A 19,620-nucleotide genomic window follows, 5' to 3' on the forward strand; every position below is an offset into this window, starting at 1 on the left:
ATGAAGTGCAAGATTTAACATTTTTGAACATTTCAATCAAGGTGCCAATCTTTGCACCACTTTGAATTCTTATCAAGTCCCGGCTAAATATTTGTGCAGCTTTTCTCAGCCAGTACTCCCTTATGGATAATTCTTGACCTTCTGAAAGTCTGAGGTTACTATTAACCATTTCTGAAATGTTGTTACTACACAACATGAACAGCAAGGGTCCGTGGAGCACAGCTTAAGTTATTTCTACATTTGTCGATGTCTCTTCATCCACAATAACATACTGTTTCCTCTCTACCAAGAAACCCTCAATCTAGTGAAAAATTTCACTTTTCTACCTCGCATAGATGTGGCAGAGAGTCATATGCTTTTCGCGACTCGGGAAGTACTGCACCCATCTGACTACCTTGACCCACGGCTTTCAGTGTGTAATATGAGAAAAGCGCGAGTTTGGTTTCACATGATCGATGTTTTCTGATTCATTATTGGTTAGAGTGGAAGAGGTCATTCTGTTCGAGATACGTCCTCTCGTTTGAGCTCATAAAAGTTCCAAGATTCTACAACAAATGGATGTCAAGGATAGTAGACAGTAGGTTCGTGAATTACTTCTGCTACCCTTATTGTAAACGGGTATGACCCGTGCTTTCTTCCAACTACTGGACACCGTTTTTTGTTCGAGGGATCTAAGATATTTTGTGGTTACAAAGGGGGCTAAAGCCCGGCCCACACGCAACGATCTGTCTGCGCAGACATCGGCGCAGATGTCTGTACATGCAAAAAATCGCTGCAAATGTGGTGTGTTCACACGACACAAACCCCAATCTACTACTCGCCCGCCATCTGTCGGTGTAGAAAAGAAATATCAGTGGCAAGCGACTAAGCTCCCTGTAAACGTCAAAAATTTAATTCAGTTATTTTGAAATATAGAAATGGAGGAAGTTCTGTTGTGGTCTGTGTTCGCAACTTGTGTTGCAAAAAACATTCAGACCAACCGCGGGAAACAGAGAAAGCGGTCAAAATGGTGTAGACATTTGTTGCTAAAGCGAAAGCAGTTTTCTCACGTAAATTTACTGTGAGAGTTGCAGGGCGAACCTAACGACTGTCGAAATTATTTGCGGATGGATGTCGAAACTTATAATTATCTCTTAAAGCTTGTAACCCCTCATATTATGAGAAAAAAATACTTGTATGAGAAAGGCAATTTCTCCTCATGAACGGCTGGCGGTAACACTAAGATTCCTAGCAACAGGAAGGAGCTACACGGATTTGGAATTTTCAACTGCAATATCGAAACAAGCGTTGAGTGAAATAATACCCAACACGTGTGAAGCTATTTACGCTGTCCTGAAGGATGAGTTCATGAAGGCAAGTCAAGTAAATTAAGTCTGTCAAGTTACAGATAATATTTTTTGGTGTTTTAGACGTGTTCGAAACACAGTAGGCCTATATTATTAGCAATTATATACATACATGGCCAATGAGCTATGGTTTACTTTGTTTCTGAGTAGGCATTTTCAGTTCGCTATTGTGTAGAAGCAACCTGTTACAAACTTTTGTTCCAGGATACAAAACTCCTACACCAGATCTTCTAGATTTCTGAACTTTGGATAACTGTTTTCGGTAAACAGTTCGCAACGAATTTTTTTTATTCATTTTTTTATTACTGTTTCTCTGTTTGCCGAGGCGTCAATTGCCCGCAATTTATCAATTACAGCATTGTATGCTGCTGTCTTTTTGTCTCAGTCACTATATTCTTTACTTTTAATCTTCCACAAACATGGGTGGTTTCTATATATTTCAATGAATTCACTTACAAACTCTCGAGAACACTGACGAGTATCGGCCATTTTAATGCCCTGTGCGCACAAATACAAACACTAGACTGAGCAAACAGCTGTTTCACGCCAGATTTGCGGCGATCTCCTGTCCACACGTTCCAACTTGTCTGCGCAGATGTGGTTTGAACCCACAGATTTGAGAGGTTTCGCTCAAACCTCCAACTCCAACTAACAGGTTTGCACACACCTCAGGTCGGTGCAAATCTTCTGTCCACACGCAACGATATGTCTGCGCAGATGTGATGTGCGCAGACATTTGCGCAGACAGTTCGTTGCGTGTGGACGGGCCTTAACTCAACCACAAATTTGGTACGTACACTGACAAGGACATCATCTCGCTTTGGACTTTTGCTCGATTGTGGCGATTTCAGTTATGTCTCACTACTATCAATATCACTCATCTTTGGGTTGGTGCGAGAAGTAAATTGAGGATCTACACCTGGTATTTCCTTTGTAAAGAGACAGTTCAGCGCTTACGTTTTTGCTTTGCTACACTAAGTTTCATTTCCCGTCCCATCCTCGAATGTCTGGACAGTAACTTTGGTACTACTTTTACATGAAAAGAAATTCTTGGGGTTGTGTGAGACTTCTTTGATTACATTCTGCTACAGTTGGCTCTGAGGGCTCTCGCGTCCGTCGGCTGTCGTAATTTAATTTATTATTTACTACAGAAATTGATTGGTAATGGTGATTGTTGCTGACTTACTCATGATTGCAAATACCAGTTTCAATGTGTACATCCTAAAGAGGTCAGGTCTGTTTACTGCTATCAGATCCAGTATATTGCAATCATGAGTGGGCTTCCAAACAATCCATCAAGTTAGATCTCAGAGAAGACATTTGGCATATTTTGCAGAAGGTCTCGTCACTGTAAGATCAGGATCTTCATTCATCTTCGTCGAACTTTTGACACATGTTAATGTAGTTGTGTTGGAGATGTGGAGTACTATATCACCAGTACTGTTTTGTTATATGTTTAAATGTGATAAGATTTTTTGGCTGAATCAGTAACTAATGAAGATGAAAAAAGGTCGATAATATTTTATTGTAAAACTTAATGCATAAAATGAAAAACTGGATCTCTCCTTTTTAAGTACAAACTCACCCTAACTGACACTGAGCAGCCAAATGAAAGAAACTGTGAAAAAATTACATAGAAGAGACAAACTAAGTAACATTATTTTTCGAACATTATTGTGTTACAATTTTATAATTATTCACCTCAAACTTGTGTGGTTTGTCTTACACAGAATCACATAATCACATCATTAAACGCCTGCTGACAAATTTCAATCAGTTTACTTCAATAAAACGCATAATGAATGTAGGAGGTCAGAAACTAAAGAAGATGACAGTTTCCAATACTCAACTCATAGTGTTTTAATACCAAAGGTTACCTTTTGGCATAGCCAGTGCTCCTATGATACAACAGTGATTTGAAACAATGTAAAAAGAAGAGTCAGTGATGGAGGTAACAGTCAAAAACTGATATTATTTATTCGAGAAAATGCTATATCTGTTGCCCCAATTAAGAGTGGTACAAGTCAGTTACTAAATCCACCAAGTATATTAGCCACTACTACAAACAAAACTATTATCAACACATGGGCTGTAATAATTACATTGTAAATTTACTCATCCCCAATTAGAGAACAAGATTGTCCCAGTTTGACCTGAATAAATATTCCTGTTGATATTCCTAGTATTCCTGTTCACCCTCCAAACAATAAGTGTAAAGTACGAATGCCCTTATGGTTTGTTGAGAAAAATCATTTTTGCAGTGAGATGTCAGAAGCTATAGGTGATTGACTGTAAATCTACTTATGAAAATTTGTGCCACGTTTTTATAATCAGTTGTGATTCTAAACTGCAATTCTAGAGGTAGAAGAAATTACACAGGCCCAAAAGATTGTTTTTTTATTTATAACTTTGAAGGTTTTTTGTTTATTTATTTTAAAGCCTCAGTATAACGAGATTAACGTAGATGTAGAAATTAATCCTAGTGTTGTGATTATAACAGTTGTGGACAGATAAATCTTAATTTCTGAGATATAATTCTTATTGATTATGAGTTTTCTGTGTAGGGTATAATAAGGGCTGAAAATCTAATTAATATATAGTAGCAGAAAGTAACAATTATCAGTACCACTAAATTGTTAACAGAATCGTTACATTATTTTCTGTAAGCGACTGTATAATGATTCAAGGATGTCAAGGGAGGAAGATTGGGTTTAACGTTCTGTTGACATCAAGGTTGTTACACATGGAGCACACACTCGAATTGTCCCAAGGATGGGAAAGGAAATAGTGTGTGCCCATTTGAAGGAAACATACCAGCACGTATGACGATTCAATTTGGTAAAAATACATTGGATGGGGGGTAGTCAATGTGATGATAAGAATGATAGGAAAATATGAATTTCATTTCAGTTTTCACATTTCTTGCTCAACAAAATTACGTTAAGAAGAACGTTTTTTCTGCTTAAACAATAAAACTATAATTAGCCTTAGTAATCAATAAATAATGAATTATGCTTCTTATACTTTGCCTCTAACAATTACTGATTTAATTATTCATTCTGCATGTCTACCTGATGAATTCATTAAATATTGCTGTGCTGTTTCATCATTCTTGATATGCATCTGGAATATTTTTAATTCACATTCCAGTATTTTGTCTGCATAGAGGGAGACCAAGAGATGAATACACTAAGCAGATTCAGAAGGATGTAGGTTGCAGTAGGTACCGGGAGATGAAGAAGCTTGCACGGGATAGAGTAGCATGGAGAGCTGCATCAAACCAGTCTCAGGACTGAAGACCACAACAACACCAACCTTTTGCCTTTTTCAAGGTGAGATTGTTGCAAGTTTTTGAATCACTTTACTGATGTTTACCCCACAAGATGTAAAGTGATTTAAAAACTTACATGCAACTCAGCTTGAGAATGGCTGAGAGGTTGTCAGCCAAAATGTTAGAACATGAGTTAAAAGTATCCCAGATGCACGTCCAAAAAATTATGGAATATTTGATCTGCTGGGAAAACTTCATATACACATTATCTAAACGTTGTTTGATTTAAGCCCCCTAAAGCTCTAATAATAATTTTTGAGACAGTAATAATGAAAATAAATGTTTTCAACTGAATGCAGTGTGATAGAGCTTTATAGGAGCAATTTTTTGCAAAGTTATTAATTTTAGGCAATTAATTCAACCTGACACTGCTATAACACCCGGGAACCAGAAGTGAAATGGAGCAGCTCCAATTTTTATCAATAATGTAGATTAGATTTCTTTTTACCATGTTGGATATTTTAATTGCATCAGTAAAATTAAAAAAAACATTGTTAATGATATTGCTTGAAAATAAAATATTTTATACATGATTTATTATTAGATTTAATTTCTTGTTGATAGGGAGATAAATGAGAGTAAGTTGATATCAAGCCCTATTCAAACTCCAAATCAGGAATGTGATGAAATCGAAAGGATAATTCATTTAATTAATGCTGATAGGTAAATTTAATTCTATCTTCAGTAATATTAATGGAGGTAGTTTTATGAGCTTCATTTACCCTATCAACATATTCTGTAACCACACATTTCATTATTTTCTGTTACTAACATATAAATTAAAAGCTTAATTCTGTACAAATTTCTTTGACATTACTGTGTTTTTCTATTTTAGGTTGTGAGTTTTGTTAATAAAAGTAATTTATTATTATATCATATTTAATTAAATATACCATTATATGTTTTATTTAATTAATATTAACTGATTAATTTATAAATTTATCAAAAATTATTGCTACCTATTTTTAGAGAAAGAGAAGTATGTAATAAAGTATTTATAGTAGTTTAACTAAAATGTTTGTTATACATATATATATAAATATGACGTCATAAATACAATTACTTAATTTTTAGTAAATATATATAAAGTTCACTGTATATTATTATGTATAATATTAACTTAAATAACTGATATTAGGTAATCTTCCTTTATTAATAAAAGAAAATATAGATTAAACAAGCACGGCAATAATGCAATGTATTTAATAGGATACTAGTTCCATGTTTATCTTGTAGCAAAGAAGTTGTTTTTACTGGTGAGGATTATGTGTTGAAACTTTGTTTGATTGCCTTTCGAATTTTTCTTTTCCTTTTGTCTATATTTGGGTAAATTAGGCAATAGAGTTTGATTATTAACAGTTTACATAATACCTCAATTTTTTATTTTTACTTATTTACTCACTTTTTCTTTGTGTTATATGCAACTTTTTAAAAAATAATTATTCTGTTTTGTAGTAATTTATTTATCAAGTTATCTATGAATTAGCAGTTCATTCCGTGTGACAGCAGCTGTGGCTGATACATTTAAAGGTTATTGGTTGGAAAAATTATTCATAATTTTGGAGTTAAATTTGAGGTTTATAAGCTAACATTTAAAATTCCTTTGTGCCTTTTAAGTGATAATTATGCTTACCAGTATATTATTAGGTTAAGTCTTTACGACAAAGAATTTGACTCTGTCTCATTCCATTCTAAGGTACCCATCCTTTGATTGTTAGTTCACAACTGACTCCACTTAACTGGTCTGTTTGTAAAATTGCGTTTCCAAAATATCCTTTTAGAGTTGTAATTTTGTTGATACGTAATTATAAAATATTTTATGTTAGTTTCAGCTTGTAATTAATAGGAGGTTGACTGAAATGGTGTTTTTAAATAGTGGATTAGATGGTGGAGGGCTAGTAGGAAGGTGGATTTGATAGTAATTTAATATAGTTAATTTAACCCATATAGCCTCTGAGATGTGTATATATCTTCCATTGCTCTTGTTATTTACTGTTTTACAAGTCATAATGTAGTAGATGTACTGAAAACTGTATCAAGGAAAAGCTTCGAGATATAACCTGTAAATAAACTGTTCCATTTACGTTGAAAACTCTTCTGTGCAAATAACGATATCTTGATTATTTATTATATTTTAATAAGTTTTGTGTATTTTATTATTTAATAGAACGAATTTTATTGAATTTATGCATTAGCTTATTTTGTCAATTTAATGTTTTGTGGCTCAATTTATTAGTAATGTTAAGTTTATTGTAAAATATTTATTTAAGTATTTCAATATTTTAGTATTTATTTTCATATCTAGATTTGTATTGATTTATGATCAACTCAAGGTTAATGTACATAATTATTATTGAGTTGATTGTAGAAGTGATATGTTAATTGTATCTTAAGATACCTGGTTTCTTAAGAAAAAATTATTCTCTATAGCATATTTTATTAAATTTTTAGGTCAATATATTAAATTATTCACACTTTAGTTTAATTAATTATGATTATAATAGTATGTTGTAAACCAGTTATCTAGGAGATTACTTTAGGTTCATTGTCATTAAATTTGATTTTGCAACTATTTTACGCTTTTATTACAGTTGTTAATTTAGTTGTTAAATTCTTTTGTAAAAACGTTTGTACATTTAATGATAATTGCTCTTGTTAACTATTTTAATAAACTAGGCTTATTTGCTTGCTGCTTGTTTATCAAAAACATGTGCTCTTGATAACATTTTGAGGTCTGGATTGTTTAGTGTCTAATTTTTATCCTGTAGTGGTATTTTGACGAAGCAAAGGTAGCGTAATGTTTAGTTTCTTAGTTTGTGGTGGAGAATGAATGGCTTGACAAGAAATTAATTGTCTCTTAATAAAATCTGGAAATTAACTTTTGAGTCAAAAGGCTTAATTATTTCTTCTGGATCAGAAGACCATCTAGAGCTTTATATATCTTTGTCATACTCATCCTATATGTAATGATTATTTTGTTGAAGTGGCATCTAGAATAAGTAAACTCTTCATTATTAAATCATTATTTTTTCGTTATTATGTGGTATAATTTGCTATCATAAGGTATCTTGGGGACAACTGTGTAGATATTTTGGAGAGTAGATATCAACAAAGTAGACTGTGATTTCTGTGTTGCATTAAGATAATTTTAGGCAAAGGATGCTAATAATTATGTCTGTTCAATTTTTAAATTCTGAAATGATATGAGTTCAGACTGTGTGATCCAAGTAAGTTTCTATCCTAAGTTCCACCAGTTCTGTCACAAGATCAGAACTTAAATGCATCTGTTGTGGCTTACCTCAGCGATCTGTAATGGTATCTAAACTATTCAATTTATCTGTAAATGATGAAAGATGCTTAATACAGATGATACAACTGTGCTAAATGTTTCCACAGTTTTGAAACACTTGAGGAAAGCATCTTCAAATCAGTCGATAATACAGCACAATGGCTCATGGAAAATAAACTAAATTACTTATATGAAAAACCTATCTACATATTTTTTAACAATAAACAAAGACAAGAACACTTGATTATCTTAGGTGAAAAAGGGCTGAAAGAGGTACATTCATTTAAGTTTCTAGGTATAACAATAGACAGTAAGCTAAATTGGAAACAGGAGATCAATACTTTTTCTAATAAGCTAAGATCAGTGATATTTATAATCAAACAACTTGCTCAGTATACTTATCAAGTGTTCTTGTGCACTGTCATGGACTTATCGAGCCATATATGCAATATGGAATTACAGTATGGGGGAACTCTACAATCGCAAGAATGAAGAGAATATTCATATTACAGAAGAAAGCCATTTGAATTATATTGAAAAACAAGCAAAGAGACTATGGCAAATTGGTTCAATGATCATAATATTTTGTCATTTACATCACTGTGTACAGGGTGACATTTATTGAACGATATGAAATGAAATCGTCCTAACTTCTGAACTGTTTGTGTAAGGACGTTCAAACTGCAAAGTTGGCCACAGGGCTTGATCCAAATTAGTATGTGCATGTCCACGTGCCACTTGCACGTGAAAATCTCACGGTTCAGCATGCCTGAGCGTATAGCGCTTGTGAAGGCCTACTAGATTAGCAATAACAGCCCAACTACGGTTCGAAGGAAGTTCATGACCAAGTTCAAGCTGAAGACAACTGGTCCAAGTGTGCTAACAATCAAGAATTTGATTCGCAAGTTTGAGAGAATGAGTAGTGTTTGTGATGACAGTGTCGCAATGATGGTCATCTAAAAAGGGTGAAAATTCCTGGAAACATCGAGAACGCGCGTGCTTTGTTTCAAACCAGCCCCAGGAAATCGATCAGACGAGCTACACAACAGGCGGGAGTAACTGGGGGACTATGTGACAAATTGTTGTTGAAGACCTCTATCTCTTCCCATACAAATTTCAAATCCATAAGCTGTTAAGCCCTGGTGTCGTGGAACAGCGGTTGTGTTTCTCCAACCCTATTGTCGGCAGAATTGACGATAAGGACTTTGATGTGAGTACAGTTTGACTTAGGGTCGAAGCCCACATTGATTTGGATGGGTTTCTCAATAAGCCTGTTTCGGGGACTGAGGATCCGCATTTTGTGATAGGTAAGTCTCTTCACCCTCAGGGAGAGACTGTGTGATGTGCATTGTCCAGTCACAGAATAATCAGTGCGATATCCTTTGGTAGCACAGCGACGGGTCATTGACAGCATCGATGTTCCGACACTTCAGGGGGTAATGTCGAATTTCGCTATTCGTTTGCGTCACATCATTGCCAATGATGGCAGGCATATGAAACATGTCATAATCTAAATCCGAATATGATGTTTACAGGTTGAATAAAGTGTGTGCACGCTGTTGTTTGTAACTAATTTACGCGTTTTTCATATAGCTCAATAATTGTCAACCTGTAATGGTGTATTGTGGTTCTTTCAGTAGATCTAAGATCGGTTTCCATGTTGAAGGATTTGGGGAATGATGGTGAGGCAATGTTTCAGGTTAGGAAATTCTGGAAATTTAGCAGGGAGTGTATTGGGAGCAAGTGGGGGATGGATCACAGTTTGATCGAACACCGAACTGAGTCAGACAGGGTTCAGTATTGGTTTTGGATTAAGTCTGAATTGGCAGGGCTGTTGGCAAAAAAGAACGAGAGTAGGTTTTTAATAAGTCCTGCATTAATGAATTTTGGAATGGGGCAAAAGGTAAGGCCTTTGGAAAAGTCTGATACTTCTGTGGGACTGAGCCTTTAAGACGATGGGTTCATGTCAGTGTTTTGGATCTGTTTGAGTTCTAGATTCATTTTGTAGTGGGAGTGCGTTTCTGAGGGTGTGGTAAATGTAGTAGGTCTGTGAGGCAGTGTTTGTTGGTTATGAAGTGATCTGGGGGATGTCTGATGAAGTCTCTTGTGGAGGTGGTGGATAGTGGTAGTCCAAGGCAGGAGTAAGAGTTGAGTATGTTGGAGAACTTTTTGAGGTGGCGTACTGTATACTAGCTCCTGGAGGGCAAGGTTTCGGCCTGGGAGATGGATTTAGTATTTTGCAATTGCAGAGCAGAAGAATTTTATGAGTGGAGAGAGGTACTGTGAAGAGGTTTCGGCTTGATATCGATGGCTTTGTAGCCGTAGACTGGAAATGTAATTTGAACAGATAGAAGTCATTGTGGAAGCGGGGTTCCAGCCTGAGATAGGTAATAGGATAATCAGACCATTCAGAAGATTCCGTGAGCTGGGTAACAATGGAGGGACAGATAGTGGGACTAGGTTCTGGCTAGGCATAGGGAACCTTTTCTGTATTGGTGCAGGTAGAAGGAGCAAGGATCTACAGGGGGGATAAAAAAGTTTAAAAATACCTGGGAAAATACACTCTAAGACAAAAGAAATGGCGTACCATGAAGGAATTATTCATATTCATATTTATTCACCCTTAAACATTTTACATGTAATCGGTGTCTTTATTAAAAGTTACATACACATTGTATACATGTATATATACATATATTTGACAAGACAAATTGCATGCATAATATTATATTTCTAATTTTGTAATAGATACTCCTTTCACAAAATGTACCATCAAAATTCAGTATCATTTATTGCATTCTCTTGAAATTCTCGAACTGTAAAATTACTTTACTTTTTATCCATTTTGCTACTTTTCCTTTAAAGTTATCCATGGGCATAGAATGTGCACTTTTGGGTAATTTGTAAAAATGTTGGTGCTAGATACTTATAACAGCAGTGAATACTTGATAGTCTGGCAAACGGGATGTCAGTTGTATGTCCATTTCTTGAATTATGTGAGTGCATTGCCATCCTAAGGTCAAAGTTATTTAAATTTTCTTTTCCACATATCAGGCAATTATAAATATACAAGCCAGGGACTGTCATTATATTTAATTCTTTAAAATGCTGCCTGCATGAGTCTCTGGATGGTAGTACTAGAAGGCATCTGATTGCTTTTTTTTTGCCATTTAAACACAGTCTTTGAAATTGGAGAGTTTCCCCAAAGTATAATCCCATAAGCGATATAAGAGTGAATGAAGACAAAGTATGCATTAGTTGGAGTGTTCAACTAACATACCCTATCAATTTACGTAACAAGAAGATTACACGAGAGAGTTTTTTGCATAGCATGCCTGTCTGAGTTTCCGAGCCAAGTTTTTCTTCGATATGGAACCCTAGTAGTTTTACAGATTTGTTTCCATGTTTCAGGGCATTCAAATTAAATATAGTATCTTATGTCTTAATATTATTTATCTGTAAAGAATTTTCCAGAAACCAGCTAGTGCATCTGCCCATTGCTTTTGTTACATTATTCTGTAATTCATCCATGTTGTTTCCTTGAGTAATTAGCGTTGTATCGTCTGTATACAGTGCCATGTCACAAGGCAATGAAGAAGGCAAACCATTTATGTAGACTACAAAAAGGAAAGGTCCAAGTACAGAGCCCTGTGCTACTCCTTTGGTAACTGGCGAGAAACTGGATCTTTTTTCTTTTATAGTCACTGTTTTTTTAGATTGCATAAGTAAGATTGTAATAGTTGAAGAGTACTCTCCCCTATTCCGTAATACTGTAGCTTTCTTACAATAATATTGTGGGATACAGTATCGAATGCTTTCTTAAGGTCCAACAGTCTCGCACTAATTATGGATTTATTCTCAAAAGAGTCGTATACTTTAGTGACACTGATTTCTGCTGCCTTCACAATTGAGAGACCACTTCTGAACCCATACAGTATGGAACATAGCAGTTTATTCGATTCAAAATACTGGCTCATTTGCTGGTGGATACAGTACTCTATTATTTTTGAATTTATGGGGACTAGCAAGAGCGGTCGGTAAGTGTCAGGTAAATCTTTGTCACCTTTCTTATAAACAGGTATGATAATGGAAATTTTTAAACAATCTGGCTAAATACCTTCATTTAATGTCTTATTTATTACCCTTGTTAAGAGGATTATTATTTCTTCTCATATATTTTTATAACATTATGAGATAAACCATAGTAGTCTTCAGCTCTGGAGTTACTGAGCTTGGCTGTTGACATATGTCACTAGATGTGATGTACTTGTACATGTGCAGACAAACAAATGAGAACAATTTCAAAAAATCTGAATGCTTATTCAACAGAAAGAGCTTCACACACTAATCAAATCAATAAGGCTTTGGTGCACCTCTGACTCTTATGCAAGCAGTTATTCCGCTCGATTGATTGAGATGTTTAATGTTCTCCTGAGGGATATGGTTCTGGACTGTGTCGAATTGTCCACAATATTTCTAAATTACTTTGTGTGCAGATTGTAGTATTAGAGAAAAAATATTGATTACATCGTAAACTAATGTATTAAGTAATTCTCGTAACGATATCTTTTAGAGGAGAATTAGACCAATTTGTCCAACAGAAAGTTCATTAATTAACTCTATTTGACAGTGAATAGGTGCAACTGAAGCTCAGTGTAAATAAAAATACCTTAGGTATTGCCGCTTTCGCATTTGTTTACTTCGCTGTTGAAGTGTTACACCCAAAGTAGCACGCGCAAGATCAGCGACCAAGTCCACGAGTCCAAAGATCTTCTGCTGTGTGTCAGTGTGTGTCATGTGTAGTGTATGTGGGTGATTGTTTTTATTTTTATTTTCAAATTAATGACAGGCGGTTGTATGTGAATGTCACATATTGTAAAAAGTATTTTCACGTGAAGGGCAATAAATAAAAATGGGGAACCAGCTTGTGGGAATAGCGCCCTCACAGATTTTTCCAGTGGAACATTATTTAACTGAACATTCAGATCTGCACTTTGACGTGAAGTAAGTGACACCGTCTGCAAGTAACACCGTGAAAAATTAGATTATAGGCCTTTGAGATTAAGAAACAACAATACCAATTTGCTGCCTATTTATCCAAAACAAATGTTTAGTGAGTTTTCCCATTGTGCGTCCTAAAAGAATACGATCATTATGACACTTAAATCTCATTATCGCTGGGGCTGTCGATGAATAATTCAGTACTAGAGAATTAATATATTGCAGTAACAGTTGCCCACTCCTTCATTTCAGTACCACCCTCGCTAATGGCGAGAATTTTATGAGGTGTAGAAATATGTATCTACAGCCAGTTCCAGATGTGTATTTGCAAAATTAAATGCTTATGCCATGAATCACTGCACTGAATATTAAGTGAGGGAATCACTCCACTGTAGTACCCAATTTTCTAAAAGAAATGTAGTTAAACTTAATTTTTAAAATAATCCGAAAGTTGAAGCTGACGCAAATAAACCACATGCATTTTTCATCATTCAGAGGCTGCTAACTGGATGTCAAATTATTTTGAAGATGAATGTCGAGGGTAAAATATTTTTGGTGTACAGTGTTATATATAGGCTAATGCAAAAGCTGCTAAGTAATGAAGGAATCAGTTATGAGTCTGTCAGATACATTGTCCTTGGTAATAGCCTGTGGTAATCCTTTCATTTTTTACTTTTCATTTTCACTGAGGCAATCTATGTTCAATGCTCAGGTACAGTTACCCACACAATCTTTAGCAGTGTTTTCACTTACTTGAGCCATCACTCATTCTTTGGTTCATTCGTTTTTTTTTCTTTTCTTTCTCTCCAAAAATACACACAAAATCATTGTGAGCATTGTTGAAATCATGGTTTTTTTTTTTTAAGAAAAAAATACAGAAATGCCCTATCCGTGAATACAAAACAACAATCCTTATATTGTGGTCACACGTTGAAGTACCATTAAAGAATGTGTGTGTGTGCCACTCTGCAACAGACATTTTAAATTATCTTCTGCAGGGTTTTTGGATAATTAGTGACAATGCACGGATTTTCAAACCTGAGTGTCCTCCTATTGCCTGCATGGATACTTAGGTTCACTTGATTATTTTGTAGCAGTTCATAGTTATTCTAATGAAACAAATATTAGGAAAAAATCAGTACCTGTAAAGAGGATTGAGGCTCGTATGCCAGAGCCAGAGCAATCATCTTCCTCCCAAATGTGAGGTCAGTGTCATAGCAACTGCATGCCTCATTCAGTTGGTTCTTATTATACAATGTCCTTTGCTATGCACAGGCTATGGTTGACATGGCCCCCTTTCCTGTTTTGTATATGAAGCTTTTTAAATAATAAATGTATGTTCATGTTTTACGATTTCACTCATAAGCACAAATTTGTACAATTGCAAAGCTTTTAAATATTTAGATGTATCTGTCAGGAACAGATAATTTCCAATCTTGCAGTCATTCATTGTATTCTGTAGATCACTTGAAGAAGGAGAACCCCAGGGATATGAATCAGCTCAAGATAAACACTAATAAAAGACAGGCAAATCACAGAAACTTAATTTCATTAACAATAACCTGTCACTATACTGTTTAAATACAATCTTTGCACATGCCAGCTAAATTTAACAAAACAATTTAGGAAGATATGTGCTGCTTTGAAGGAAAAAATTTGCTGCTTTCTCAGCTCAGTTGTTTTAAATAACTGTAGTTTTTGTTATGTTGGTAACTGATCATTTTGACCTAATTGATTAGGGTTGTATTTTTGAAAGAAAATAGTTTTTACATTTGTGAATACAGAGGCATGATTAAAATGTTCTGCTGCTAGTTAGGGAATACTCTGCCAATATACTGGTGAACTGGTAACGTCATTCAAATAGTGGAGATATGAACCTTAAGAAATGTCCAATGGATTTGTCACTAACAACATTAAAATATTAGCAAAACAAAAGCTGAGAAAGTAACTGCAACTTCAGTAACAGTTAGATAGCCTTTGCATTTTTTGTAGTTTATCTGTGATACGTATATGTGTAAAAATATTCGTTGGAGACTTGTCTGTTACCTAGAGAATGCTTTCGAAATTTACCTCGCAGTTTTAGTTTTTGTGATGAAGAGTCTGTTACGTATGATAAAGTGCATTTATACATGACGAGGACGCAAAAGGTAGGCTACGCTACAGGTCAGTCTGTTACCGTGCAATCACATCAGCACCTTTCAGCCTAACCTAGACTTTGGGTGAGGATATTCCAGTTTAGTTGGAACTCCATCAGAATAGGGTGTTTTGGGCATGAAATTAGATTATTCACTTCTTGAAATATAATAGAAACTTGAAAACATCAGACCACCGTGGGAAAATATTGTATCTATCAGGGAAATAAATGTAGTTATATTATGTGCAATGTATGTGTGTATGTAAAAAAAAAAAAAAAATAAATAAATAGAGAGAGAGGATAAAGGCACATTTGATGGCTCCTACAATTCACATGCAAACTATCACCATCCAAACTAACGTAGGTCTCAGGATAATATACATTTCAGTCTGTCATCACAGCCTCAGCAAAAAAAAAAAAAAAAAAAAAAGAGAGAGAGAGAGAGAGAGAGAGAGAGAGAGAGAGAGAGAGAGAAGGACCTACGAGGGTCTGATACAGAACACAGTCCAAAACTTTGTTCCTCTAGACCACTAAGTGCCACTACCCACAAGAACTAAACCAGACAGTATAAACAAAACATGTGACTGATACCCAAAATGAAACATACAAACAGAAACACCACCTACACAACATTTGACATCATATTCCAAAAAGTACACTCATAGCTCACATTTTTCACTAGCCCCTTATCGTGTAACTGTACAAGGAGCACTCCAGGTTGGAGATATTTTAAATTCTTGAATTTGGATAATAAGATAATTCATAGAATTGGTGATGAAGTATGTTTCTAATTTTCTTGGTGGGGATTCCTCATTTATTGCTTTATTTTAGATGGTAACTGAATACCTTTGCCTACATTATATGATTATATAGCTCCATCCAGAAGCCATGGTAAAGCAGCAGAGTGTACATTAAAATAATTTTATGTCATTTATTGTAATGTAAATAGATACTCTGCAAATCAATGTGAATTTGATGGTAGAGGGCGTGCCCCTTGCACCAATTCTTATGGTCTTTTTTTCTGTTCCATTCACATATGGAGCATAGGAAGAATGACTGTTTAAATGCCTCCAAACCTGTGCTCACTAAGCTAATCTTGTCCTCATGATCCCAATGGGAGTGATACATGAGGGGTTGTAGTACATCCCTAGAGTCATCATTTATAGCTGGGTTTTGAAACTTTGTAACTAGGCTTTTTTGGGATAGCTTATGTCTGTCTTAAAGAGTCTACCATTTCAGTTTCCTCAGCACTTCTGTGACACACTCCCATGTATCAAACAAACCTGTGACCATTCATGCTGCCCCTCTCTGTATACATTCAGTATCCCCTGTTAGTCCTATTTAATACACACTTGAGCCATGTTTTAAGATGGGTTGCATGACTGATTTGTAAGCAGTCTCCTTTGTTGACTGATTGAATTTTCCCAGTATTCTACCAATAAACTGAGACCTGCTGCCTGCTTTACCCACAACTTAGCCTCTCCAGGTTGGAGATATTTTAAATTCTTGAATTTGGATAATAAGATATATTAGATACCGGCTCCCTGGTAGATGCAATTTTTCTTGACTTCCGGAAGGCGTTCGATACAGTTCCGCACTGTCGCCTGATAAACAAAGTAAGAGCCTACGGAATATCAGACCAGCTGTGTGGCTGGATTGAAGAGTTTTTAGCAAACAGAACACAGCATGTTGTTATCAATGGAGAGACGTCTACAGACGTTAAAGTAACCTCTGGCGTGCCAAAGGGGAGTGTTATGGGACCATTGCTTTTCACAATATATATAAATGACCTAGTAGATAGTGTCGGAAGTTCCATGCGGCTTTTCGCGGATGATGCTGTAGTATACAGAGAAGTTGCAGCGTTAGAAAATTGTAGCGAAATGTAGGAAGATCTGCAGCGGATAGGCACTTGGTGCAGGGAGTGGCAACTATCCCTTAACATAGACAAATGTAATGTATTGCGAATACATAGAAAGAAGGATCCTTTATTGTATGATTATATGATAGCGGAACAAACACTGGTAGCAGTTACTTCTGTAAAATATCTGGGAGTATGCGTGCGGAACGATTTGAAGTGGAATGATCATATAAAATTAATTGTTGGTAAGGCGGGTACCAGGTTGAGATTCACTGGGAGAGTGCTTAGAAAATGTAGTCCATCAACAAAGGAGGTGGCTTACAAAACACTTGTTCGACCTATACTTGAGTATTGCTCATCAGTGTGGGTTCCGTACCAGATCGGGTTGACGGAGGAGATAGAGAAGATCCAAAGAAGAGCGGCGCGTTTCGTCACAGGGTTATTTGGTAACCGTGATAGCGTTACGGAGATGTTTAATACACTCAAGTGGCAGACTCTGCAAGAGAGGCGCTCTGCATCGCGGTGTAGCTTGCTCGCCAGGTTTCGAGAGGGTGTGTTTCTGGATGAGTTATCGAATATATTGCTTCCCCCTACTTTTACCTCCCGAGGAGATCACGAATGTAAGATTAGAGAGATTATAGTGCGCACGGAGGCTTTCAGACAGTCGTTCTTCCCGCGAACCATACGCGACTGGAACAGGAAAGGGAGGTAATGACAGTGGCACGTAAAGTGCCCTCCGCCACACACCGTTGGGTGGCTTGCAGAGTATAAATGTAGATGTAGATGTATGTGATCATTCCATTTCATATCCCTACAAAGTGTTACACCCAGTTATTTGTGAGAGTTAACTGATTCCGTCTGTGACTTGTTAATATTGTAGTCTTAGGAAACTAATTGTTTTGTTTTGTGAGGCACACAGTTTTACATTTCTGAACATTTAAAGCAAGCTGCCAGTCTTCACACCATTTTGCAACCTTATTAAGTTCTGACAGAATATTTATGCAGTTACTTTCAGATAGTACTTTATTACAGATAACTGCATCATGTGCAAAAAGTATGAGGTTACTGTTGACATTGACTGCAAGATTATTAATATACGTGAACAGCAAGGATCCCAGCACACTTCCATGGGGTACACCCAAAGTTACTTCTACTTGTGGCAGTGACTCTCCGTCCAGGACAACTTGCTATCTCCTCCTTACCAGAAAAAAAAAAAATTCCTCAATCCAGTCATAAATTCCATTTGATACTCCATACGATCATACTTTTGATAATAAGCATTGATATGGTTCTGAGTCAAACGCTTTTTGGAGTTCATGAAATACACTGTCTATTCGAATGCTTTGATCCAAAGTTTTCATTAGGCCCTACTGTATGTCATATGAGAAAAGTATGATATGGGTTTCACGTGATCATTATTTTTGAAATCCATGTTGCCTGGCATGGGGGAGGTCATTCTGTTCGAGATGTCTCATTATGTTTGAGCTCAGAATATGTTCTAAGATTCTACAACAAGTCAGTGTCAAGGATACTGGATGGTAGTTTTGTTTTTGTTAACAGGTGTGACTTGTGCTTCCTTCCAAGTGCTGGGCATGGTTTATTATTCAAGGGATCTGTGATGAACTACAGTTAAAGGAGGGGCTAACTCTGCTGCAAAATCGGTTTAGAATCTTTACAGATGTTCCTAACATACGTATGTGTGACTACTATGTCCTGTTTTATAGCCACCTCTTACATCATTACACTACTGGCCATTAAAATTGCTACACCAAGAAGAAATGAAGATGATAAATGGGTATTCATTGGACAAATATATTATACTAGAACTGACATGTGATTACATTTTCATGCATTTGGGTGCATAGATCCTGAGAAATCAGTACCCAGAACAACCACCTCTGGCCGTAATAACGGCCTTGATACGCCTGGGCATTGAGTCAAACAGAGCTTGGATGGCGTGTACAGGTACAGCTGCCCATGCAGCTTCAACACGATACCACAGTTCATCAAGAGTAGTACTTTCATATTGTGACGAGCCAGTTGCTTGGCCACCATTGACCAGACGTTTTCAATTGGTGAGAGATCTGGAGAATGTGCTGGCCAGGGCAGCAGTTGAACATTTTCTGTATCCAGAAAGGCCCATACAGGACCTGCAACATGCGGTCGTGCATTATTCTGCTGAAATGTAAGGTTTCGCAGGGACTGAATGAAGGGTAGAGCCACGGGTCGTAACACATCTGAAATGTAACGTCCACTGTTCAAAGTGCTGTCAATGTGAACAAGAGGTGATCGAGACGTGTAACCAATGGCACCCCATACCATCACGCCAGGTGATACACCAGTATGGCGATGACGAATACACGCTTCCAATGTGCATTCACTGCGATGTCACCAAACACAGATGTAACCATCATGATGCTGTAAACAGAACCTGGATTCATCCGAAAAATCCATTCGTGCACCCAGGTTTGTCGTTGAGTACACCATCGCAGGCGCTCCTTTCTGTGATGCAGCGTCAAGGGTAACCGCAGCCACTGTCTCAGAGCTGATTGTCCATGCTGCTGCAAACGTCATCGAACTGTTTGTGCAGATGGTTGTTGTCTTGTAAACGTCCCCATCTGTTGACTCAGGGATCCAGACGTGGCTGTGCGATCCGTTACA

At 36.4% G+C, this 19,620-nt stretch overlaps 1 protein-coding gene across 2 annotated transcripts in view; it reads left to right on the forward strand.

Annotated features, from left to right (window-relative positions):
• Positions 1-12,759: 12,759 nt before the first annotated feature.
• The window catches only part of LOC126251958 (phosphoinositide 3-kinase regulatory subunit 4), a 209,624-nt gene continuing 202,763 nt past the window's right edge, over positions 12,760-19,620 (forward strand). For both annotated transcript variants that reach the window (XM_049952721.1, XM_049952722.1), the window contains exon 1: positions 12,760-12,970. In XM_049952721.1, coding sequence (XP_049808678.1) covers positions 12,879-12,970 — 92 coding nt within the window. In that variant the 5' untranslated portion in view covers positions 12,760-12,878. The remainder of the gene's footprint in view (positions 12,971-19,620) is intronic.

This window comes from Schistocerca nitens, chromosome 4 (assembly GCF_023898315.1).
Source record: "Schistocerca nitens isolate TAMUIC-IGC-003100 chromosome 4, iqSchNite1.1, whole genome shotgun sequence".
Taxonomy (NCBI): Eukaryota; Metazoa; Arthropoda; class Insecta; order Orthoptera; family Acrididae; genus Schistocerca; species Schistocerca nitens.